Genomic DNA, 27534 nt, shown 5'->3' with positions numbered 1-27534 from the left:
AACAAAGCCTGATCTGTAAGAGCACGAAAGGAGCTTCAGTATCCTGCCGCTGACTTCACAAAATCCCTAATCACTCTGCAATATCTATATTAATGTCAAAATCAGGGGCTTGTAAGAGCTCAATGGGGAGTTGGTGTTTTAGTAGTTACTAATATATACATTATTTGTCACATTGCGCTAAGGACAAGTAAATGGTGACAAACGTTAAGGCCAGGTTAGACAGGAAAAATTCACAACAGTGAGTTCATGCAATAGAAGAGAATAAAATCCACGAGGAGTTAAAGTTGTGAATCTACAGTTGTGGCCAAAAGTATTGACAGCCCTGCAATTCTGTCAGATAATACTCAGTTTCTTCCTGAAAATGATTGCAAACACAAATTCTTTGTTATTATCTTCATTTAATTTGTCTTAAATGAAAAAACACAAAAAGAATTGTCCTAAAGCCAAATTGGATATTATTCCACACCAAACATAAAAAAGAGGGTGGACAAAAGTATTGGCACTGTTCGAAAAATCATGTGATGCTTCTCTAATTTGTGTAATTAACAGCACCTGTAACTTACCTGTGGCACCTAACAGGTGTTGGCAATAACTAAATCACACTTGCAGCCACAGTTGACATAGATTAAAGTTGACTCAACCTCTGTCCTGTGTCCTTGTGTGTACCACATTGAGCATGGAGAAAAGAAAGAAGACCAAAGAACTGTCTGAGGACTTGAGAAACCAAACTGTTAGGAAGCATGAGCAATCTCAAGGCTACAAGTCCATCTCCAAAGACCTGAATGCTCCTGTGTCTACCGTGCGCAGTGTCATTATGAAGTTTAAAGCCCATGGCACTGTGGCTAACATCCCTAGATGTGGACGGAAAAGAAAAACTGACAAGAGATTTCAACGCAAGATTGTGCGGATGTTGGATAAAGAACCTCGACTAACATCCAAACAAGTTCAAGCTGCCCTGCAGTCCGAGGGTGCAACAGTGTCAACCCGTACTGTCCGTCGGCGTCTGAATGAAAAGGGACTGTATGGTAGGCGACCCAGGAAGACCCCACTTCTTACCCCGAGACATAAAAAAGCCAGGCTGGAGTTTGCCAAAACTTACCTGAAAAAGCCTAAAACGTTCTGGCAGAATGTTCTCTGGTCAGATGAGACAAAAGTAGAGCTTTTTGGGCAAAGGCATCAACATAGAGTTTACAGGAGAAAAAAAGAGGCATTAAAAAAAAACAAAACACGGTCCCTACAGTCAAACATGGCGGAGGTTCCCTGATGTTTTGGGGTTGCTTTGCTGCCTCTGGCACTGGACTGCTTGACCGTGTGCATGGCATTATGAAGTCTGAAGACTACCAACAAATTTTGCAGCATAATGTAGGGCCCAGTGTGAGAAAGCTGGGTCTCCCTCAGAGGTCATGGGTCTTCCAGCAGGACAAGGACCCAAAATACACTTCAAAAAGCACTAGAAAATGGTTTGAGAGAAAGCACTGGAGACTTCTAAAGTGGCCAGCAATGAGTCCAGACCTGAATCCCATAGAACACCTGTGGAGAGATCTAAAAATGGCAGTTTGGAGAAGGCACCCTTCAAATATCAGGGACCTGGAGCAGTTTGCCAAAGAAGAATGGTCTAAAATTCCAGCAGAGCATTGTAAGAAACTCATTGATGGTTACCGGAAGCGGTTGGTCGCAGTTATTTTGGCTAAAGGTTGTGCAACCAAGTATGAGGCTGAGGGTCCCAATACTTTTGTCTGGCCCATTTTTGGAGTTTTGTGTGAAATGATCAATGTTTTGCTTTTTGCTTCATTCTCTTTTGTGTTTTTCATTTAAGACAAATTAAATGAAGATAATACCAAAGAATTTGTGTTTGCAATCATTTTCAGGAAGAAACTGAGTATTATCTGACAGAATTGCAGGGGTGTCAATACTTTTGGCCACAACTGTACCACAAGCTTTAGTCTATGGCAAATTTCACCATGCTGCTTCCCTACACAGTATGTGCGTAGACAAGTGTTCCTCACTGGCTGAAACTCAGGTTGAGGAGGTCAAAAGTGCCATATTTTACATAACATTGGGACTGTTATTAGTAGACAACCTATACAATTTAAAAGGAATGCATCATCAGAAGAGGACCTATTTATTAAAGGGAATCTGTCACCCCTTTTGAGCCCTATAAGCTGCAGCCACCGCCATCAGGGGCTTATCTACAGCATTCTGTAATGCTGTAGATAAGCCCCCAATGAAACCTGAAAGATAAAAACAACACGTTAGATTATACTCACCAGGGGACGGGGGCGGTTGCGGTGGGTGTCGTGGTCTGGTGCCTCCCATCTTCATACGATGATATCCTCCTCCTTGCTTCTCCCTCGGCTCCTGTGCAGGCGTACTTTATCTGCCCCGTTGAGGGCAGAGTAAAGTACTGCAGTGCGCAGTCGCTGGGAAAGGTCAGAGAGATCCGGCGACTACGCACTGCAGTACTCTGCTCTGCCCTCAACAGGGCAGATAAAGTGTGCCTGCGCAGGAGCTGAGGGATAAGCAAGGAGGAGGACATCATCGTATGAAGATGGGAGGCGCTGGACGGGACGGTGACACCCATCGTACCAGACCGAAAGCCAGGGTGAGTATAATATAACTCTTTTTTCTTATCTTTCAGGTTACATCGGGGGCTTATCTACAGCATTACAGAATGCTGTAGATAAGCTCCTGATGAAGGTGGCCGCAGCTTATAGGGCTAAAACGGGGTGACAGATTCCCTTTAAATCAGGTTTGATTTAAAATGTATTTGTAAAAAAATTTGTTTTTGTTTATGAAATAAAATATTTTATATTGAAATGTCTAATGAACCTGTGTAAAGGTCACTGACAAAAGGAAAAAACCTTGTTGGCTCTTTTGTTATGAGAAGTCTATAGCGGTGTTGCCTGTCATTGCAATCCTGTCTCTGCTGATCAGGGATGGACGTAACATTGATGATATTAGTGCAGCTGCGCAGGGGCCCAAAAGATAAGGGCCCACATCCAGCTCCAAAGCAAGTGGAATTGTGCATTGTCATGTGCATGACAGAGCGGCAAACACTGCCTCTGATTGGCAGTAAAATCATTACTGCCGGTTAAGTGAGTCGCAGTTCCCATGCTGTCATATGACAGAACGAGCCCTTAGCTCTGATCAAAGGAAAAACGTTTATCTTCGGTCACTGTCGTCAGCTAATGGTACTACTACTCCCATCAGCCTATGCCTACTGCCATCAATGACAGTGATAGCAGGCGTGGCTGCTGGGAGTATTCATCAGCTGGTGCCTGCGCTCTAAATAAAGAATTAAGAAAAAAACCCCGGCATGGATTCCCCGGTATTTTTGATAACCAGCCAGGAAAAACTGACAGCTGCTGGCTGCAACCCTCAGCTGTCAGCGTTAGCAAGGCTAGTTATTAAAAATAGAGGGGTCCCCATGTAGTAAGTTTAAAAAATGGTGTGGGGTCCCCCCCATTTTTGACAACCAGCCAAGCTAAAGCAGACAGCTGGGGGCTGGTACTCTCAGGCTGGTAAGGGGCTATTGATAACCCCCACCCCACCCTTGGATTAAATATAGCAGCCCGCAGATGCCCCAGCAAAGGTGCATCTATTAGATGCACCAGCCAATTCTGGCGCTTAATCCGGCTCTTCCAACTAGCCCAGTGGCAAGCAGGGTTCATATTTGTGGGGTCCCCATGGGTTGGTGATGGAGAGCAGTCTATAAGACACTTAACCACCACTAATCCTATAGTTGAATTGTAAATAAACACACATAGCCAGAATAAAGTCCTTTATTTGAAAATAAAAAAGGTTTAACTTTTTTATTTAAAGATAACAAAACAGTTAGGCTATGTGCACACGTACCGGAACTCTCGCGGAAATTACCGCGAGAATTCCGGAATTCCATTCCGCGGGAAAATCGCATTTTAAATTCCCGCGATTTTCCCGCGGAAAAAATAGCATTTTGCAAGCGTATTTAGCTTGCAAAATGCTAGTGTTCTCCAAGCGATCTGTAGCATCGCTTGGAGAACTGATTGACAGGTTGGTCACACTCGTCAAACATAGTGTTTGACGAGTGTGACCAACTTTTTACTACTGAGGCCGCCTATGCAGCATCAATAGTAAAAGATAGAATGTAAAAAAAATAAAAAATGGTGTTATTCTTACCCTCCGACGTCCCGCGCATCCGTTCCCAGTAATCCTTTGCGAAAATGCCCGCGATGACGTCCGTTCTCGTGGGATCGCGACGTCTCGCGGTAATTCGCGATGACGTCGCGCGAATGACCGCGAGACTTCGCGATCCCGCGAGAACGGACATCATCGCGGGCATTTTCGCAAAGGATTACTGGGAACGGATGCGTGGAGAGAGGCGGGAATGCTGCGCGGGACGCCGGAAGGTGAGAATAACAATATTTTTTATTTTAAATTCTATTTTTTACAGGGATATGGTACCCAAAGCCCGGAGGACAGTCTCCTCTCCTCCGGACAGTGGGTACCATCCGCAAATGTTCTGCTTACTTTCCGCATGGTGGGCACAGCCACATGCGGGAAGTAAGCGGAACAATGCATTCCTATGGGTGCGGGATCGCCGCGATTCCGCAAATTAATGAGCATGCTGCGGTTTTTACCGCGAAGCGATTCCGCCGCGGTAAAAACCGCAGCATTAGCACAGCATTGCGGAATCCCATAGGAATGCATGGGATGCTTATTTTTCGCGTTTTCGCTGCAAAATCGCGCTGTTAAAACCGCAGCGGAAACGCGAAAAAAACGCCACGTGTGAACTCAGCCTTAGGCTATGTGCACACGTTCGGAATTGCCGCGGAAATTTCCACAGCAATTCTGCAATTCCCTGGCGCTGGAAATACGCATGCGGAATTGGCATGCGTATTCCCGCTAAACACTAGCGTTTTGCAAGCGTAATTAGCTTGCAGAATACTAGCGTTTTCCAAGTTATCTGTGTTTGACAAGTGTGACCAACTTTTTACTATTGATGCTGCCTATGCAGCATCAATAGTAAAAAGATGTAGTGTTAAAAATAAAAAAATCGTGATATTCTCACCTACCAGCGGCCCCCGCAGCCTTTCCGATCCTCGCGATGCTCCCGGCAACTCCCGTTCCCAGCGATGCCTTGCGACAATGACCCCAGATGACGTAGCATCACGTGAGAACGCTACGTCATCACAGGTCATTGTCGCAAGGCATCACTGGGAACGGGAGTTGCCGGGAGCATCGGTAAGGACCGGGAAGGGTGCGGGGGCTGCCAGAAGGTGATTATATCACTATTTTTTATTTTAATTCTTTTTTTTAACAGGGATATGGTACCCAGGGCCTGGAGGAGAGTCTCCTCTCCTCCAGACAGTGGGTACCATCCGCACATGATCCCCTTAATTTGCGCATGGTGGGCCTAGCCACATGCGGAAAGTAAGCTGATCAATGCATTCCTGTGTGTGTGGAATCGCCGCGATTCCGCACAAAGAATGAGCATGCTGCCTTTTTTTCCGTGATGCGATTCCGCCGAGGAAAAATACGCAGCATTAGCACAGCATTGCGGAATGCCATTGAATTCAATGGGTTGCGTTGTGTAAGTGTTTTCACAGCGTTTGACGCAAAAAAACGCGGCAAAAATGCTTACAATCCGCAACGTGCACATAGCCTTATACTCACCTAACGCCCAATTCCACTGAAGCCAACGTTTCCTGCGAAAAAAACCCCAACCATTTCCCTCACCCGTCCATTGTTCTGTCCCACGCTGTAATCCATGTCTGGGGATAAACAGTTTTCAACCTGAATGGTGCCAAGATGTGATTATTCAGGCTGAGAACCACTGGGAAATGAGCTGCTACGAGCTGAGCCTCAGTGACATCAAGGTTACTGTCGAGCCCCTGAACTGCGGGGATTTTGGTGAGATCACCGCTAGCACCGTGAGAAAGTCTCACGGTGCAGCGGTGCGTTCACCGGTAGAAATTTCTAATTTTTCCTCACTGTGCTAGCAGTGATCTCACCAAGGTCCCTGCAGCTCAGGGGCACAGGGATTCCAAACTGTGGACACATACCCTCAAAGTTTTGTCAAAGACAGATACCAGGAAGTAACCAAAACAAAGCAGTTTTATTTAAAACACGATACCAAAAAGACAAAAAAAAAAAAAAAAAACAACAGCGTCAAAAACTCAAAAACCTAATTTAGCTAACTGGTGCAAAAATTCTGCAGAAAATCTACAACATCAAAAACTCCCCACTCACCATGGAAACTTAGCCTTAGGGTGTCGAGCACAGAAAGATTCTCGAATGTGTGGTGAGCTAAGGTCTATATGGTTCCGCAACACCAAGCTTACTGCACATGTACTAATCCAAAGCACATCACTCCTGCTAATATCACTAGACTGTGAAGCAATCAAAAAAGAGAACAGGCGTGTTTCTAAGGTTGACTCGGCCGGGATACTGTACCGCCCTGATGACTTTGGGTAATGGTATTGCACACAAGGATGTAAAACGACAAATTCTACAACTTGGCTACAACCACCATTGTTATCAAATCAACTGTTTGCAAGCGCAAGGGGTCAAATTAATAGTCAATTCACTGATGTCATGTTTCCCTTTAATCTGGAGTAGATTCCTGCTATAAGTTTCCGTCCTAGATTATACCCTCCATAATTCCCTTGTAGGGTCACATCCTGAAATGCAGTTTTGGGCTCCACATTATCAAAAGGATTTGGGATTTTTTGTTCCAAGTTATATATTTATTAAGGGTGCAGCCAAACCCATCAATGTTGGCCTTCTAAACTAGGGTATCTGCCCCGGTGGGGTGCACTTATATAGTGTAGGGCAGCCTGACTAATCTAATAGTATGGGTGTCACAAATAGGCTGTAAGCCAGACACTCTGCATTACCGGTGTATGACCAGCACCCTACACAAGCTGCTTTTCTGCAATTTTAATACTAAGAAATCATCCCCTCCATGAATTGCTAGGTTATAAGTGGTTGACTCATCAGTATTTTGCACCTGTGTTGCCTCCATCTTTATTACGTGGGCTTCTTGCGATAGACATTGTATAACTGGTCAAGAAAGATCAAACTTGTCGGACACATCTCAGTTTTTCAACCTATGTAACCTCACACAGGAAAAGGAAGAAATGTTCCAACTTCTGGTAAAATCTTCAGAGTAATCTTTAAATAAAGAACAACCGAGTTTGAAACGTGTCGCTTGCTCCTGTCCATTATACTTTTAAGTGTTTTTTGCTGGAATAAAGATTACTCTGAAATTTTTTCCAGAAGCTGGAACATTTCTTCCTTTTCCTGCCACTGCTATACATGAGTGGTCGGCTCGTGGTTCCTTGCACGCTGGACTCCTACAAACTACAACAGTGAGCTGGCATTATCCTTCTGGTTTCTGTAACTTCACACACCCCAGAATTAAGTGATATTAAATCAATACAACTGACTAACAGTGTGGTAGTTTGGGATTATGAAGAGAACACAAGACAGTAAAGGACTGACTATAATACAGACAATTTCACAACATTTGAAGGCAGATGTGAGAAAAAAACGAGTAAAAAGTAATGTGTTACCTCGTGATGATCCCGCAGACAAGACCTGCTACATAACCAGCCACGTGGTAACAGCGTTCCAGACAGGAACGCACAGATGAACGACCAAGACAAGGTACATATACATTCAAGCATTAGTTGACCGGTGTAGTCACTGAGAAAGCATCAGTGTAGTCAGTAGAAAGCAAAACAAGCAAATGGTGAGATTAATGAGATGATGACCAAATGGGAAAAAGACACAATGTGACGCACATAGGTAGACATAATAACACAGTGCATTAGTGACATGGCTGAAAAGAAACTAAAGTACGGAGAAGATGCATGTTTTATGAAAAATACTTAAAATTGTGAGTTTAATGACAGAATTCAGGCAGCAACAAATATCTACACATAAAAGCAAACTATAAACCTCTGCAGTGCAAGAACGGTTAAGAGCAGAAATTCTACAGCAAATAATAGATTATAATTATTTTTGTTGTTACATAAATATACCTGTTCTAACTGAAAAGTGCAAAATACAATCTCAGCAACAAAAAGCAACAGTAAGGTTATGTGCTCACGATCTGGAACTGGGAGCGCTGTGTCTGAAGGGCTGCCGGCTATTGAGCGCAGGTGAATCCGCATGTGATCACTGAACCGTGTGGATTCACAGCATCCAATACATTGTACGGGTGAAATTTATCTTGCCGAGACTAGCGTCTCTGCAAAAGAAATTGACATGCTGCAGTCTGGAGAGACGCACCACATGTCCGTCTCCATAGGTGAGCCACGGGCCTCTCTGGACGAATAGTGGGCATGGGATTTCTTGCAATCTCATCCACTCTGCTGTAACATCTGACCACTGCGGGGTGGATGCTGCAGCGGTACGCAGCGTCCAACCCGCAGCATTTACTGATCGTCTGCACATACCCTAAGGGCTTGCTCACACACTGCTTTTTTTTCCTGCTACGTTTTGCTGCTGAAAAGAGTAAGCGTTTTACAATACTGCCAAATTGAAGGCAATTTCCGAAATCTCGTGCAAATGCTGCTTATTTTTTCTCTACAGATTTGAACCAAAGTGTGTTTTTTTTTTTATGTCAGCAGCATGTCAATTCTTTCAGCGTTTTTGCACCCACTGAAATGTCTCGGGAAAAAAAAATGCAAGCAAAAACGCTCCAAAAATGTGCATATTTTACGCAGATTTATTACTGCTAATTCACTAGTTTTTGCTGCAGAAAAATTTGCTCTCTAATGAGTTTGGCCAGAATTAGTCCGAGTATTAAAGAACAGATTCCATTTAGTGATCAATTGCACAAACCTATCAGATGTTGTTTTGGGGATATTAGTGATGAGCAATCGTGCTTGGATAGGGTGTTAAGAGTATTCTCGGGTGCTGAGTGTCTTTGGCATGCTCAAATATTATGTTTGAGTCCCCGCACCTGCAGGCCTCGTGGCTGTTTGACAGCCGTAACACATGCATGGATTGCCGGTCTGTTAGGCAATCCATGCATGTGTTGCAGCTGTCGAACAGCCGTGACACATGCAGGTGCGGGAACACAAACATATTATTTGAGCACGCCGAAGACACTCAGCACCCAAGCATACTGGAATAACACCTTATCCAGCATGTTCGCTCATCACTAATAATAATGAATCAATGTGTATGCGTGAATCAACTGAAAACAGCAAGCAAGATTTAGAAACTTCTACAATGATATCAAGACAGCGAAAGAAAATACCAGCAGGCATAGTTGTACATCATGCTGGTAACAAAGCACCATATCATTCCACTTTTATACATGGAGGATTTATCACACACACAAACACATTGTCTACTTACCAAATTTGTAACCTAATTTTCTTCCCCCTTAATTCTACAGTTTTGATTTTAAAGTCGACACCTATAAATTAAAAAAAAATACAAATAATATGAATACATTTTATTTATAGCGTCACCATATTCCATAGCACTTTAACAATTCAGAGGGAACAATGTACAATCAGTATCAGACACTGCATTGCACATATACTGTAGTTCAATTCACACAACAGGATAGAGGGCCCTGTTCACAAGAGCTGACAATCTACAAAAGAAGACAAGTAAAAATGTACCAAGCATTTCCTGTGCAATATGCACATAACTAGGTGTGATACATGCCTACATTACATGCTCCACCTGCCGACCTCTACATCATTCAGTAACGGTAACCCATGACACCCTATTAGTTAGCGATATAGGGGCTATACTTAGTTTCAGCTTAATGGCAGGCACCAATAAATACTGTATATACTCGAGTATAAGCCGACCCCCTTAATTTTGTCACAAAAAACTGTGAAAACTTATTGACTCGCGTATAAGCCTAGGGTGGAAAATGCAGCAGCTACTGGTAAATTTCAAAAATAAAAATAGATACCAATAAAAGTAAAATTAATTGAGAAATCAGTAGGTTAAATGTTTTTGAATAGCCATATTGAATCAGGAGCCCCAAATAATGCTCCATACAGTTCATGATGGCCCCATAACATGCTCCATACAAAATATGCCACATATAATGCTGCACAAAGGTTAATAATGGCCCCATAAGATGCTCCATAAAAGGTTATGGCCCCATAAGATGTTCCATAGATTATGCCCCATATGCTGCCCCATTAGATGCCCCATAGAATAGGCCCCATAAGATGCTCCATAGATTATGCCCCCATATGATGCTCCATTGAATATGCCCCCATATGCTGCCCCCATAGATTATGCCCCCATATATTGCTGCTGCCGCTACTGCAGGTATAAAAAAAAAAAAAAAAGAAAAAAAAGAGACATACTCTCCTCTTGTCCCTGGGGGCCAGGTGCCGGTGTGCTGAGCAGGCGGAGACACCGGTGCGTTATGGGGGACAGGTATCGCTGCTGGCTCAGGACCCCGGCACTTGAGATATTCACCTGTTCCGGTTCCAACGCTGCTCGCCACTGTCTGCCCGCCGGGTCCCTCTGTCAGTGACTGTACAGCAGAGGGTGCGCGCACTGACTACGTCATCGCACCCTCTGCTGCCTGAACGTCACTGACAGAGGGACCCGGCGGGCAGACAGCAGCGTTGGAACTGGGACAGGTGAATATCGCAAATACTTACCTCCCCGTGGCACGTCTCTGCAGCCCTGTCCTCCCACAGTCTCCCTTGCTTCCTTCAGCGGTCACGTGGTACCGTTCATTAAAGTAATAAATATGCGCATATTCATGACTTTAATGAGCGGTACCATGTGACCGCTGTAGGAAAGAAAGGAGACCGTGGGACAAGCAGGGGGGCTGCAGAGACACGCCGGGGGGGGGTCAGTATGATCTGACACCCCCGCTCCCCCTCCCCACCTACCCCCTGGCTATAGGCTTAAAATTTCGGCTTCTACGCAAGTATACACGGTACATGAAAATGTTAAGGTTGGTTCCAAACAACTAAAAAGTGGTATTATTTTTGCATCTGCATTACAACTTCAATTTCCAGACCTCACACAGTGTTACTGGAAAAAGTTAAATAAGTACTCCCAGCAAAGTTTTTATCCTCTTAACCCCTTCATGACTGAAGCTTTTTTCGTTTTTTCCTCACCACCTTCCCAGAGCCATAACCTTTTTATTTTTTGTTCAATGTGGCCATGTGAAGGATTGTTTTTTGCGAGTTGTACTTTTGAACGACTCCATTGGTTTTAACATATTGTGTACTGAAAAACAGGGAAAAAATTCCAAGTGTGGTGAAAAATTGCAAAAAAAAAGTGCAATCCCACAACTTGAAAAAGGCATATGCTAAAACGCAGTTTTAGGGGGGTAAAGGGTTAATTTTTTGTCTATATGTAACATTATTGGATTCAATAAATATTGAGGAGTTCTTTGCAAAAACATCTACTACTGTTCCTTCCATTGCTGGATATCTCCTTTTTTTGCTTGTATACAGCTGTGCTTAGTCTGAACTACTTCCGTGCTGAAGCATCTGAAACGGCCGTCAAAGTGGTGAGCTGAAATGATTTAAATTTTCACACTTTTTTGTTTTGCTTCTTTGCCATGTTCACTAAATGCTAAAACTGACCTGCCTTTATGATTCTCCAGGTCATTACGAATTCATAGACACCAAACATGTCTAGGTTATTTTTTATTTACCATATATACTCGAATATAAGCCGAGATTTTCAGCCCAAAAAATTGGGCTGAAAGTCCCCCTCTCGTCTTATATTCGAGTCATATACAAAGGGGGTCGGAGGGGGAGGGGGGGCGGAGGGGGAGGGGGGGCGGATGTGTCAGGTGATACTTACCCGTCCTGACACTGTGTCTTGAGCCCCCAGCTTCTCCGCGCTCTCTCTCTTCCTGCCTTCAGCGGTCACGTGGTGCCGCTCATTAAAACTCATGAATATGCGCATATTCATGAGTTTTAATGAGCGGTACCACAGGACCGCTGAAGGCAGGAAGAGAGAGCGCGGGGAGAAGCTGAGGGCTCAAGACACAGCGTCAGGACGGGTAAGTATAGCGATACTCACCTGTCCTGCGTCCATGGCTGCTTGCTGCTGTCTGTCATCGGTCAGTGACTTCAGACAGCAGAGGACGCGGTGACATGGTTACTGCGCGCCACGCCCCCTGCAGTCTGAACATCACTGACTGATGACGTGGCAGATAGCGGTGAGCAGCCATGGACGCAGGACACGTGAGTATCTCAGGTGCCAGCAGTGACACCGGCACCTGACACCCAGCAACGGAGAGGTGAGTATGTCATTTTTTTTATTTTTACATGCAGCAGCAGCATGGGGGCAGCATATGGGGGAACAATCTATGGAGCTTCTTCCGGGGTCAGCATATGGGGGAACAATCTATGGAGCTTCTTCCGGGGTCAGCATATGGGGGAACAATGTGGAGCTTCTTCCGGGGTCAGCATATGGGGGAACAATGTGGATCTTCTTCCGGGGTCAGCATATGGGGGAACAATGTGGATCTTCTTCCGGGGTCAGCATATGGGGGAACAATGTGGAGCTTCTTCCGGGGTCAGCATATGGGGGAACAATGTGGAGCTTCTTCCGGGGTCAGCATATGGGGGAACAATGTGGAGCTTCTTCTGGGGTCAGCATATGGGGGAACAATGTGGAGCTTCTTCTGGGGTCAGCATATGGGGGAACAATGTGGAGCTTCTTCTGGGGTCAGCATATGGGGGAACAATGTGGAGCTTCTTCTGGGGTCAGCATATGGGGGAACAATCTATGAGGCAGCATATGGGGGAATAATCTGGAGCTTCTTATGGGGGCAGCATATGGGGGAATAATCTATGGAGCTTCTTCTGGGGACACCATATGGGTGAATAATCTATGGAGCATTTCCCACCCTAGGCTTATACTCGAGTCAATAAGTTTTCCCAGTTTTTTGTGGCAAAATTAGAGGAGGTCGGCTTATACTCGGGTCGACTTATACTCGAGTATATACGGTAAGTTGTGAAAAAATTCCAAACTGTGTTTAAAAAAAAAAAAAAAAGCGCCATTTTCCGATACCTGTAGCGTTTCCATTTTGATCTTGGGTTGGGTGAGTGCTTATTTTTTGCATCTCGAGCTGACGTTTTTAGGCTGAGTTCACACGTGGCGTTTTTTTCGCGTTTCCGCTGCGGTTTTAACCGCGCGATTTTGCCGCGAAAAATAAGCATCCCATGCATTCCTATGGGATTCCGCAATGCTGTGCTAATGCTGCGGTTTTTACCGCGGCGGAATCGCTTCGCGGTAAAAACCGCAGCATGCTCATTAATTTGCGGAATCGCGGCGTTCCCGCACCCATAGGAAAGCATTGTTCCGCTTATTTCCCGCATATGGCTGTGCACACCATGCGGAAAGTAAGCAGAACAATTGCGGATGGTACCCATGGTCCGGAGGAGAGGAGACTGTCCTCCGGGCTTTGGGTACCATATCCCTGTAAAAAATAGAATTTAAAATAAAAAATATTGTTATTCTCACCCTCCGACGTCCCGCGCAGCCTTCCTGCTTCTCTTCACGCTCTCGTTCCCAGTAGTCCTTTGCGAAAATGCTCGCGATGACGTCCGTTCTCGCGGTCATCGCGAATGACCGTGAGACGTCGCGATCCCGCGAGAACGGACGTCATCGCGGGCATTTTCGCAAAGGATTACTGGGAACGGATGCGCGGGACGTCGGAGGGTGAGAATAACACCGTTTTTTGGGGGTTTTTTTACATTCTATCTTTTACTATTGATGCCGCATAGGCGGCCTCAGTAGTAAAAAGTTGGTCACACACGTCAAACACTATGTTTGACGAGTGTGACCAACCTGTCAATCAGTTCTCCAAGCGATGCTACAGATCGCTTGGAGAACGCTAGCATTTTGCAAGCTAATTACGCTTGCAAAATGCTAGTTTTTCCGCGGGAAAATCGCGGGAATTTAAAATGCGATTTTCCCGCGGACTGGAATTCCGGAATTCTCGCGGTAATTTCCGCGAGAGTTCCGGTACGTGTGCACTTAGCCTTAATGATACTATTTTGGTGCAGATACGACTTTTTGATCACCCGTTATTGCATTTCACTACCGGAGTCCACCTCAAAGGGAGGGAGTCTGACATCGGCGTAAATGGACGCCCAATGTGGGAAAGGGGTTAATATATTGCAGTGATCATATTATATAGCACTGTGCACTTGCAAATACTCATTTTGCCTTTCTACCCAGCCAAATCTGCTCTATGTAGAAACAGGAAGTCTCACTTCCCCGCATATATCATTCCCCTCTTCAACTCCTGACCCAGCTGCCAGGGACTTACTGTATGCAGTGACTTAGCACTCACACAGGGAAAATTGACCTCCTTCACACTGCGGTTAAATTCCATTTTTTCCTCTCCTTATTCCCAGAGCCATAACTCTTATTTTTCTGTCCACATTGACATATGAGAGCTTGTTATTTGCTAGAATGAGTTGTACTTTTAAATGACTCCATTCATTTTACCCCATAGTGTACTGGAAAACGGGGAAAAAAAACTGCTCCACCCGAGATTGTTAGCAGCAGGTCCTGGCTGTAATAGACAGCCATCACGTCCCAGGTATGGGGTGGGCTCGTTCCGTAAACCCACTCCCGACATACGCTGTACATGCACAGCGGATGTCTTGAAGGGGTTAATCACGTGATGTCACAGACCTAATGGAAAAAAAAAAAGAATTAGCTGGGTAGAAAGTCAAAATGAGCAACTGTAAGCACACAGTGCTATATAATATGATGAATGCAATATATTAAGAAAAACCTTTTGAAGGGAAGCGTGCTTCTTTAATGCAATGTCCTAGTGACTACAATGAGCCTAATTACAGATATATAGTGACCATAGATAGTAGAAACTTTCCTTAATAAAATTTCCTGCATTGAAATTCATTAAAAACAAGTAACCATCAAGTTAGCCAAACAATGGCACCACATCCAAGTTGAAAAGCATGAAAAAACACTATGTTATTTTAGTTCATAAAAATCAAGAAAAGGTAAATCGTTTATAATTTCCACATGGTGTCAGAACACTTAACCTGTAGATATTGGGTTATAGCATTATTTTACATGACATGTTGCCTTTAAGTGAATAAGCGATAAGGTGCAGTACTCGGCAGTATGGGGCTTTTGTGTTCTATCAGGTACATTGTTTTCTGGCAACTGGCCATGGATAAGTGGTTAATATTTAAAGTGAACCCGTCAGCAGACTTGTACACAATAACCTATAGACAGTGTCAGGTCGGCGCCGTTATACTGATTAAAATGATACCCTGGGTGATGAAATCCGTCTTGTGGTTGTTCTTTCATCTTTATTTTCAGTTTTGTGTTAATGAGATTCTTGTGCAGAAGTTTTTTTTTTTTTTTAACGTGTACAATTTTCATTATGCAAACTAGGGGGCAGATCAGTGAGGGATCAGTGACCTGTCTGCAGCCTGCGTTATGAATAGCTAATCGCACAAGAATCTCTTAACACAAAACTGAAAATAAAGATTACATAACAACCACAAGACAAATTTCATCAAACAAGGTATCATTGTAACGGCGCTGACCTGACAGTCTGTAGATTACTCTGCACAATCCTGCTGACAGGTTCCCTTTTAGTTGCATATAACCCATGAAATCAATTTAAAACTTTTGGATCTTCCATAACTTGGAAGCCTTGAATGCAAACAGAATCCTGAGCCATAACGTCTTATGATTCAGTATGTTGTTACAGATAGACACATATTACTGAAAGAGTTCAATGTCATGTGATAGTGTAGTTTTCATTTGGTAATGTTATACTCCCATATCAGCAGTGAAATGTAGCATGCTGCCCCTTCCCCCAGTCACAAGGCAGTGAAACAGGTGCTGAAAGCAGAAAACAGCCTGGTGAGGAATGCCAAGTCAGTGACATTAGTACACAGGATGGTGCAGAGATCTGCAGGCAGCCTTATATGCACTGCCCTGGTCCTGTACCCGGTGGGTCTATCCACACCACTCCCAACACCCTAACTTATCTGGTAGGATGGGCCTGGTCTACATTCCCAAAGCAACAACTTCAGGGAGTAAAAACATTGGCATGTGGACATAGAGCACACATCTACCCATACAAACTTCTGTATCAACTCGTGTCTGTAGACAGTTCCCTTATTGTTGCTGCATATTCCACACAAAATCACTGCAAAATCTGCATGTTAGGCTATCTTCAAACTGCACTTTTTTTTCTTCCAGGTGGCCAAAGTATGTTAGTAAATAGAAAAAAAATTATTTGAGGCTATGGGCCCACGTAGCGTTTTAAAACGCACAATGAAAACCGGACTCCTTCCCAGAAATCGCGCGTTTTTTTCCGCGCGATTTCACCGCGTTTCTGTTTGCGATTTTCTCAAGCACTTTCCAAGCGATTTGAAGCATCGCTTGGAAAGTGATTGACAGGTTGGTCACACTCGTCAATCATAGTGTTTGACAAGTGTGAGCAGGTTTTAACTATTGAGGCTGCCTATGCGGCATCAATAGTAAAAGATAAAATGTTAAAAATGATAAAAAAAAATAAAAAAAATCGGGGTATATTTACCTTCCGACGTCCCGCGCTGCCATCCCGGGCCTTAGCGTTCCCAGCAATGCCTTGCGAGACCTGTGATGACGTTGGTCTCGCGTTACTATAGCGATCTCGCGAGACTGGGAACGCTGAGGCCCGGGACGGCAGCGCGGGACGTCGAAAGGTAAATATACCCCGATTTTTTATTCTTTTTTTTTTACAGGGGTATGGTACCCAGGGCCTGGAGGACAGTCTCCTCTCCTCCACACCGTGGGTACCAACCGCACATGAGACGCTTAACTTCCTGCATGGTGGGCATAGCCACATGCGGTAAGCGATTCTCATGCATTCCTATGGGTGCGGAATCGCGGCAATTCTTTGCGATTCCGCACAAAAGAATGATCATGCTGCGATTTTTTCCGTGATGCGATTCCGCCGCGGAAAAAAGCGCAGCATTAGCACAGCATGTGCGTAAAACCATAGGAATGCATGGGGGGGTCATGTACAAGATTTTTAAATGTTTTCGCGCCGAAAATCGTGACAAAAACACTTAAAAATCGCATCGTGGGCACACAGCCTGACAGTGCACTGTCAGGAGCTTTTCCCAGAGTGTGTGGTAAAGGGAAACAGAGAGCAGCATAATGCAAGAAAAGAGACCCTGATGCCAGCAATGTATCAATTTGTTTACTGGGTGCAGGAGTTGTGACAGCTTTTAGAGGTAGCAGTGCTGAGGACGCTAAGGCTCTCTATGTACATTGTCTATTGACAGAGAGCTGCTTATCAGAGGAGGGGGCATGGTCGGACCAGTGCTCGGAAGCACTGTGGTCAGGTCAATGATAATTTCCTAGTGCTAAAAGCTTAATTGTACGTAAATTGTATACAGCCTAATATTTGAGCACATCGCTGAATTCTGTCTCAGCTGCTACCTCATGCTAGCAAAAGCCTGCTGACAGATTCCCTTTAACTCCATACTGACCGCTGACGGGATAGTACGTCAGCGGTCGGTATCCCCTGCTTTGAGGTGGGTTCCGGCGGGGAGCGGACCTCAAAGCCGCGACATGTCAGCTGTTATAAATCCGCCCGCGCCTATTAACTAGTTAAATCCCGCTGTCAAACGCTGACAGCGGGCATTTAACTAGCGCTTCCGGCGCCCGGACGGAAATGAGCGCATCGCCGACCCCCGTCACGTGATCGGGGGTCAGCGATGCATTGCCGTGACAACCAGAGGTCTCATAGAGACCTCTATGGTTGTTCCCGGCAGATTGCTATGAGCGCCACCCTGTGGTCGGTGTTCATAGCAATGCTGTATTTCTGGTACATACTGTATAGGTGATCTGAGCATCGCCCATATGCAGCAGATCCGATCAAGTATGGCATGCTTCTAGCCTCCTATGGAGGCTATTGAAGCGTGCCAATAGTAAAAAAAAAAAAAAAAAGTGTTTAAAAATAAAAAAACATAAAAAGTTTAAATCACCCCCCCTTTCGTCCAAATCAATATAAAACAATAATAAAAAAAAAAAAAAATAAAAAAAAAAAAAAAAATCAAACCTACACATTTGGTATCGCTGCGTTCAGAATCGCCTGATCTATCAATAAAAAAAAAAAGGATTAACCCGATCGCTAAATGGCATAGTGAGAAAAAAAAAATCAAAACGCATTAACGGGCGATCAAAAGAATGTATCTGCACAAAAGTGGTACTTATCACAACATTTGGCCAAAAAATGTGAGCCCATTCACCAACGTCAAGGTGATCTCATTGGATGGGTCCCTGACCTGACTGCCTAATGTGAACACTTACCTATGGCTAATAACTTGGTAAAGCCTGTATTTATAGGAAATTTTGTGCTAAGTATCTCATGTGTTTTTTCTAAATTTCAAAAGCCATTATGCTATTCACACTTCTTGTATTTCATGTTGATATGCCTTAATGCTTTTCCTCACTTTGATATGCAAGCTGTTTTTTGGGATGCACCTGTTCAGACTAGTTCTAGGTGTGCCGCCAGTTTTCTGTAATTTGCACAAAAGTGGTACGATTAAAAACGTCAGCTTGGCCCGCAAAAAATAAGCCCTCACCCGACCCCAGATCATGAAAAATGGAGACACTACGGGTGCTTTTTTTTTTTTTTGTAAGCAGACCTTGGAATTTTCTTTCACCACTTTGATAAAAGAGAACCTAGACATGTTTGGTGTCTATGAACTTGTAATGACCTGGAGAATCATAATGGCAGGTCAGTTTTATCATTTAGCAAACCTAGCAAAAAAGCCAAACAAAAAACAAGTGTGGGACTGCACTTTTTTTTTGCAATTTCACCGCACTTAGAATTTTTTTTTTCCCGTTTTCGAGTACACGACATGGTAAAACCAATGGCGTCGCTCAAAAGTACAACTCGTCCCGCAAAAAATAAGCCCTCACGTGGCCATATTGACGGAAAAATAAAAAAGTTATGGCTCTGGGAAGAAGGGGAGTGAAAAACGAAAATGAAAAAATGCTCTGCTCATTAAGGGGTTAAGTTTATGCAAGGTGTGAACATAGCTTTTGCTGCAGATTTTATTGAGGAATTACCATATATGTCACCTTATGCACTGAAAGCGTGAAGTTCCCAATGAACTGCACAAATAGATCTGACATGCTGCAGGCTTGGAAATCTGCACTCACACGCCAAGTTACATACAGAATATGTCCACAACGAATGGAAGAGATTTGTTGAATCTTATTACATTGCTGTTACTATAAAAGTACACTACCACTGAAAAATTATTGTGAATGAGTAATTTTAGGAATATAATTAATAACATTTCATAATGACCATACAGTGTAACCATATGCTGCCACCTGATGAGCAAGCAAAATGGTTGTTCATTGGGTGAAATATTTTTAAAAATCATTGCTCTCAGCAGCGCATTATTCTGTGTAAACTGAACTTGACCTGCCAAGAACTATGTAAACCTATTCGCATAGAACGATCCACAATAGATCATCCAGCACCCAACATCTAGTGCAGTCTGCCTGTGCAAACAGGCTTTTAAACGACTGCCGAACCGTAAATATTTGCCTCCTGCCGATCCCTACATGCCACCGGTCCGTTTGTGTAAATGGACTTCGGGAAAACTTATGCAGCATATCCAAATTCACCCGGTTAGGCAGAAACGTCTCATCCAAGAAATGCTCTTGCCTATTTCCCCCACAGATTTCAGTGGAAGAGCACATTAAGCATGGCGGTGTAGTTTATGCTATTACACCATACCCCAATTGTAGGTTTCCCTGGAGGCTGCCTAAAACTCATACTGCCTCTTTGAATAAAATCTACTTAGCACTTCCCATGTGTGTATATAATAATCCACCCACCAGGTAATCACACTCTATAGATGAGGCAATGCTCCCTCACACGTCATTATAATCTGCGAATCACACCTTCTATAAACACAATCACAGGTGAGATTCTCTAACAGGCCAAGTATATTAATATGCAGGTGCTACGCATATTAAAAGGATTGTCAGACAATGCTGAAATCTTTGCTAAGAGCTGCAGCTTGCTGAATTCTGATGGTGTGCAATACTTGAAGGGCCCACAATCAGTAAACGCTGCGCTTTGGACGCTGCGTAATTGTGCAGCGTCCAGCTGTTCAAACATAGTGAATGGGATTTCAAGAAATCCCACGTCCACTATGCGTCCAGAGTCACCCACGGAGACGGACATGTGGCGCATCTTTCCAGACCGCAGCATGTTAATTTCTGCACTGCGTCCAAGCGCTGCCAGTTCCGGTTTGTGGGCACATAGCCTATTGGAAGTCTCCAAACAGAGGCCAGACAGCCATCTGTCTGAGATGGTTTAGTGAATTCTGCACTGGGTTGGACATGATGACCCTGGAGGTCCTTCCCAGTTCTAACATTCTACGACTAAGCTTACCTGTTCCCAGGGCTGAGGAGTCGGTAAGCCAAACCACCGACTGACTCCTCAATTTCCCTGATTCCCAGACTCCACAGCCCTGACTCACTACTGAGCATGTACATAAAGTGCAGCACAGATTCATCTCCACTAAAACCCAAGATTCTTAAATCAGGAGGAAAACAGACATTTATAGGACATTTTATAACTTTCCCAAATTATGAAAACATTTCCCGATAGTTTAGGCTATGTGCACACGTTGCGGATTCTGCTGCGGATCCGCAGCGGATTTGGCCCTGTGGACCCGCAGTGGTGTACAGTACCATGTTAGCCTATGCAAAACAAAAACCGCTTTGCAGATGCTGCGGATTTTTCCGCGGATTACAATCCGCAGCATGTCAATTGTTTGTGCGGAATCCGCAGCGGTTTCACACCTTATCCTTATGAGGTGTGAAACTGCAGGGCAAAACCGCAGGCTAATCCGCAGATAAACTGCAGGACTTTTGTCCTGCGGATTTCACCAAATCCCCATACCAATCTGCATCGTGTGCACATAGCCTTATAACGTAATTACATGCTGTACCTATAAAACATGTTTCTCAGTGTGTGTGCGGCTTAATGCACATGTTGACAGTGGGGGAGGGCAGTTTCATGCCAGATGACACAGCATGAAAACCTGGTTTGTGCAGGCATAAATAGAGGGCTCAGTTTATTGTACATTACAAGTGGTGAACAGTAAAAATAGTCCATGACCTTGAAAGTGACACTAAGGAGGATCTTCATGTCAGAAAACCTCTAATATGTGTCCATTAGGCTTGACCCACACGTCGCTTAACATCTATAGAATAGATTTAGAAGTCTGTAAGGGGAGCAATAAGAGATAAAAATAAAGCATTTAGAGAATTAAAGCAAGTAGGTAGTGATGAGGCATTAACTAAATACAGAAGATTAAATAAATTCTGTAAAAAGCAAATCAAAACAGCCAAGATTGAGAGAGACTCATTACCAGAGACAGTAAAAATAATCCCAAAATATTCTTTAACTACATAAATAGTAAGAAGCTAAAAAATGATAGTGTTGGCCCCCTTAAAAATAGTCTGGGTGAAATGGAGGAGGAGGATGAGGAAAAAGCCAATATGCTAAATGACTTTTTTTCAACAGTATTTACACAAGAAAATCCCAAGACAGATAACATGATCAGGGATCAAAATTGTCCATTAAATGTCACCTGCTTAACCCAGCAGGAAATACGGCGTCTAAAAATCATTAAAATTGACAAATCCCCAGGCCCGGATGGGATACACCCCCGAGTACTGCAGGAATTAAGCACAGTCAAAGATAGACCAAATTTAAAGATTCCATAATAACAGGGTCTGTACCACAGGACTGGCGTATAGCAAATGTGGTGCCAATATTCAAAAAGGGGACAAAAACTTAACTTGGAAAATATAGGCCAGTAAGTTTAACCTCAACTGTTGGTAAAATCCTGGAGGGTTTTCTAAAAGACACTATACTGGAGTATCTGGAGAAGAATAACCTTATGACCCAATATCAACATGGGTTTACAAGGGACCATTCCTGTCAGACTAATCTGATAAGCTTTTATGAAGAGGTAAGTTCCGGACTGGACCAAGGGAATGCAGTGGACGTGGTGTACATGGACTTTTCAAAAGCTTTTGATACGGTGCCACACAAAAGGTTGATACATAAAATGAGAACAATGGGGATAGGGGAAAATATGTGTAGGTGGGTTAAGCGCTGGCTCAGGGATAGGAAACAAAGGGTGGTTATTAATGGAGCACACTCGGACTGGGTCACGGTTAGCAGTGGGGTACCACAGGGGTCAGTTTTGGGCTCGCTTCTTTTTAACATATTTATTAATGACCTTGTAAGGGGCATAGAGAGTAGAATTTCAATATTTGCAGATGACACTAAACTCTGCAGGGTAATCAATACAGAGGAGGACAATTTTATATTACAGGAGGATTTATGTAATCTAGAAGCTTGGGCTGATAAATGCCAAATGAGCTTTAATGGGGATAAATGTAAGGTCATGCACTTGGGTAGAACGAACAAGATGTATAATTATGTGCTTAATTGTAAAACACTGGGCAAAACTGTCACTGAAAAAGACCTGGGTGTATGGGTGGATGACAAACTCACATTTAGTGGCCAGTGTCAGGCAGCTGCTGCAAAGGCAAATAAACTAACGGGATGCATTAAAAGAGGCATAGATGCTCAGGAGGAGAACATAATTTTACCTCTATATAAGTCACTAGTGCGACCACACTTAGAATACTGTGTACAGTTCTGGTCTCCGGTGTATAAGAAAGACATTAGCTGAACTGGAGCGGGTGCAGAGAAGAGCGACCAAGGTTATTAGGGAACTGGGGGTCTGCAATACCAAGACAGGTTATTACACTTGGGGTTATTTAGTTTGGAGAATAGAAGGCTTAGGGGTGATCTTATTACAACGAATAAATATATGCGGGGACAATACCAAGACCTATCTAATGATCTTTTTACTCTTAGACCTGTGACGGGGACAAGGGGTCATCCTCTACGTCTGGAGGAAAGAAGGTTTAAGCATACTAACAGACGCGGATTCTTTACTGTAAGAGCAGTGAGACTATGGAACTCTCTGCCATATGATGTTGTAATGAGTGATTCCCTACTAAAATTTAAGAAGGGACTGGATGCCTTTCTTGAAAAGTATAATATTACAGGGTATATACACTAGTTTCCTTAGTGTTGCGTTGATCCAGGGAGCTAGTCTGATTGCCGTATGTGGAGTCGGGAAGGAATTTTTTTCCCCAATGTGAAGCTTACTGTTTGCCACATTGGTTTTTTGCCTTCCTCTGGATCAACATGTTAGGGCAAGTTAGGATAGGATATGGGTTGAACTAGATGGACTTAAAGTCTTCCTTCAACCTTAATTACTATGTTACATGGTGTGTCCTGAAGTATACAAGTTAAAAATGCAGTGCTGCGATCTTCTGCATCAGCAGGCACCGCTCGCGCACGGTCAGGCACTGCGCGCACGCGCACACACACACACTCATCAGCCCAGCTCACCTTCTGATGCACAAGTGAGCAGCAACCCTGTTGTGCTAATTTGAAAATGTATTAACATATTTCAGGAGTCACTTTAGCTCCATAGTTCTATGGAAAACTGGTAACTGGTTTCAAACCCACTAAAGAATTATTCCAAAAGAAAAATAAAATATGTAGTTAACAACTGTGGCGAGTCCTTACATATATCGGTCAGAAATAACGGTAGCTGGAAACAACCTTCTATGAGTCCAGAGTTCCGTACATTACACACACTAACTCAGAAAAACAAACTGGAGCTGTCCTCACCTGATACATGAAGAGCATCTCCTGCCATAGGTACGGAGCAGTATAAAACATGTATACACTATCCTGCAGAGAGGCGCTATTAGACCGCCAATCATAGCATACACCTGAGCAATATGGGTGTTTTATTAGTGAAATATCCACAGCGAACGGTTGGAGTTTACCAATCACACATGCCACAGATGTCTGTCATTCTATGTTATATGTGCTTTTAAGAGCAGACGAAAGTTTTCTCTCCATCCAAGAAAATTGGTCCGAATATGATAATCAGACTCAGGTCAGCGTTTGATCTGAGAGGGATCAGATTTTCTCGGAAATGGAGAGAAAAAAAAACGTATTTCCACCTTCTCCTTACATCAGCTGCGCGAGGTTTGATGTTTTTCACGGGCCGATAGATGTGAATGGGCAGGAGCCATCTGATTCTGCTCTTGTTGTCTTTGCTCTAGTTTAGGTAAATCTCCTACTTAGTGGAATCCTCGATTTTTGGGAAAGCAAAATGACAACCAGCATACGTATTACTACATCTCTTAAATGGGTGGGTACCGAGATTCCCATCCACGACTGTGGCACTGACACAGATAGCACAGCGCTGCGCTCGGCCGTCTTCAGATCTCCAGCAGTACATGACACTACATTCAGCTCCTCCTGGCAGCAGTCTTGAGACCAGGGGAGGATGGTGGAACCACACTGATCTGTTATCCTCTATCTAGTACATGGTTGGTAGTGTCATTAGACTGGCATCGAGTGCGCCTTCCATGTCTCATAAAGCTCCTTCTGCTTACAGACTGTGATGGATGCCTAAGAGCCTGTTCATGTTCGGCTTACACAATCACACCTCCACCAAGAGATATAAACCCACTAAACGATGTGGTCAGACGATCCCCTGAGGGAGCCCTTCACTACAACGGCCTGGACAGAGCCACATAGGACTATCTGGCCTGTGTTCTGGAGGTGTCCCACCTTTTAGGCAGTCACAAAAGCGCATGCTATGATGCTACTGTCACCGCCTAAAAACGAGGGACCCCTGCTGATCAGAGGCGAGATGGAGACCAAAGCGAGTGCATGTGGGTCATTATAGCAAAGGGCTCCCTCAGGGACACGTCCAAATCTGCTTCAACGACTTCACATGGAACCATGAATAAGAGAGAAATGTGACCACCTTACCAGTGGCCCCCGCTACCCATGGGCATAACGGGACACGGGCGTCTGAGGGACACACAGCACAATGGTACTACAAGTCCCAGCACTATATCACAGCACAATGGTACTACAACTCCCAGCCTGCATCACTATGAGACTACAAGTGCCCTGAAAACGCATTCATTCAGACTGGCCTACCGCCTCAGTACATTAACTTGATCTATCCCTGTGTGGCACAGCCAAAAGTTTTACCATAACCAGGTTCCCCGCATCATGTTCCCACATGCTTTATACATCCATTAGCCCTCTGTGTCTGTACTGTTACACACTTAACATTATGGCTGGTCCATACAATCAGGGCAACTGTTACCACGAGCAGGGCCCTCATTCCTCTTGGCATTTGTTATAATCTATGTGATTATTGTTATGCTGTAATGTCTATTGTCTTTACAAGTCCCCTCCGAAATGTAAAGTGCTGCGGAATATATCGGCGCTATAGGAATAAAATGTATTATTATTATTATTACAAGTCCCAGCCTGCATCACTGTGGGACTACAAGTCCCAGCCTGCATCACTGTGGGACTACAAGTCCCAGCCTGCATCACTGTGGGACTACAAGTCCCAGCCTGCATCACTGTGGGACTACAAGTCCCAGCCTGCATCACTGTGGGACTACAAGTCCCAGCCTGCATCACTGTGGGACTACAAGTCCCAGCCTGCATCACTGTGGGACTACAAGTCCCAGCCTGCATCACTGTGGGACTACAAGTCCCAGCCTGCATCACTGTGGGACTACAAGTCCCAGCCTGCATCACTGTGGGACTACAAGTCCCAGCCTGCATCACTGTGAGACTACAAGTCCCAGCCTGCATCACTGTGGGACTACAAGTCCCAGCCTTCATCACTGTGGGACTACAAGTCCCAGCCTGCATCACTGTGGGACTACAAGTCCCAGCCTGCATCACTGTGGGACTACAAGTCCCAGCCTGCATCACTGTGGGACTACAAGTCCCAGCCTGCATCACTGTGGGACTACAAGTCCCAGCCCTCTGCTCCCCATGAGATGTGAGACAATCTGACCCAGGACAGCACAGAGCTGTGGTAACCATATGGACACACTGCAGCCGCCCTCCTGACCCTGTGGCACTACAGCTCCCAGCATGCCCGCCCGCGGCGCTCTTACCCACTGTGGACTTGCACGCCTCGCAGAACGTGTCGTCCGTGAAGCGCTCCATCAGGCTGGTCTTCCCCACTCCCCGAGAGCCGATGATGATAACCTGCAGTTTGAAGTCCGCGGGCCGGGGAGGGTGCTTCCTCCTGCGGCCATGAGCGCCGGTGATGGCCGGGGAGTCTCCGTAAGGGACGTTATTGCTGTTCCCACCTTCGCCCCCGAATCCTCTGTGGTATCCGGGCCTCGAATCCATTAACACATCCGGACCGTCCTCACACAATCCTCCCTGCGACGTCACGTCAGCACCGAGCCGGCCACGTCCGGTCCAGCCCGGGGTCACTGCGAGGAGGAGGCCGGAGCGTCCTGGCGGCGGTCACTGGGGTCCTGCTCTACACGGAAATGTCTGAGAGGAAACGGGACAGGATGTGCAGAGCTGTGCGCCGCCGACACAGCGCCCCCTCTGGCCGGGAGGCTTGAGCAGTGCTGGGCGGGTGGGCTGCTCGTACCTCACCGCGGTGTGGCGGCCGGGGGATGTGCGGAGTCCGACCCGCTGATATTTTGGCGTTTGTGTGGGGGACGAAGGTGACAAATGCAACGTTTTATGAAGAAATCAGTCATTTTTTTAAACTTTTTTTTCTCTTACTGTCGCCTTATCAGAGCCAATTGTTTTTTATTTCTGTTATAGGCTTTTCTTCAGGCTGAGCTTTGTCAGGGGTCTGGTTTTGTGGTGCACCGTACATATACGTTATGGGGAGGAATACGAACAGAACAACGATTCTGCAACAAGTTTTTCTGGGTGCTGAAATTTCAGCTCTTCACACGCTGGTCAGTGCGGCTCTAGCGGCCCCCAGATGTAGAGTTTTAGTTATTTTTTATTGCTTTTATGAAACAAATACACTTTGAAAAAAAAATAGTTTTTGTGTTGCCGTATTCTGAAATCCACAAGTGTGACAATTCTCCGTCAGAGTCTATATGAGCAGCGTGGGACTGGACTGCAAAAACAAAATCATTTTTGTAAAATATTGTTTTTAGTGTGTAAAAATAGCAAAACATGAAAGAAAATACAAATCTGGTATTGCTGTAATCGTACCGACCTGATGAACAAATCGTCCTTATCATTTTCACCGCGCAAAAAGAATACAATTAAAACTCACAGAATTGCTGGGTGTTCATTCTGTGTCTGAAAAATCAGAATAAAAAGCAATAAAAAATATGTGCTCCAAAATGGTACCCAAAAAATCTTCAACTTGTCCCTCCAAAAATTATCCCCAATATAGCTGTGTTTGCCAAAAAAATAAAAAAGTTACAGGTCTCAGAATATGTTGACAAAAAAACTACTTTTTATAAAAGAGCATTTTTACACTGTGACCTCAGCAAAACCTAAAAAACCGCACGGTGAATCACACAAAAATAAAAATAAGAACTATTCTTGTCCTGCTGGCTATTTGTTCATTCTGCCTCCCAAAA

General features: G+C 44.5%; 1 protein-coding gene and 1 long non-coding RNA gene across 3 annotated transcripts in view; one reads left to right on the top strand and one right to left on the bottom strand.

Annotated features, from left to right (window-relative positions):
* The window catches only part of RAB12 (RAB12, member RAS oncogene family), a 75295-nt gene extending 48774 nt beyond the window's left edge, over positions 1-26521 (bottom strand). Inside the window, exons 1-2 of one of the 2 annotated variants that reach the window (XR_012221275.1) lie at positions 26080-26521; positions 9355-9415 (exon numbers count right to left, since the gene is read on the bottom strand). Coding sequence is in view for 1 of the 2 variants with exons in the window: in XM_073550943.1 (XP_073407044.1) it covers positions 9355-9415; positions 26080-26320 (302 nt within the window). In the remaining variant the exon portion in view is untranslated. The remainder of the gene's footprint in view (positions 1-9354; positions 9416-26079) is intronic. The other variant, XM_073550943.1, reaches the window with a different exon arrangement.
* Positions 26515-27501, top strand: LOC141053835 (uncharacterized). The gene is made up of 2 exons (XR_012221276.1): positions 26515-26649; positions 26753-27501. It is a non-coding gene; the product is annotated as an uncharacterized lncRNA (long non-coding RNA).
* The last annotated feature ends 33 nt before the right edge of the window (positions 27502-27534 follow it).

This window comes from Dendrobates tinctorius, unplaced genomic scaffold (genome assembly GCF_039654945.1).
Source record: "Dendrobates tinctorius isolate UK_male_01 unplaced genomic scaffold, ASM3965494v1 ptg000171l, whole genome shotgun sequence".
Classification (NCBI taxonomy): Eukaryota; Metazoa; Chordata; class Amphibia; order Anura; family Dendrobatidae; genus Dendrobates; species Dendrobates tinctorius.
This window is presented reverse-complemented; position numbering and strand designations above follow the sequence as displayed.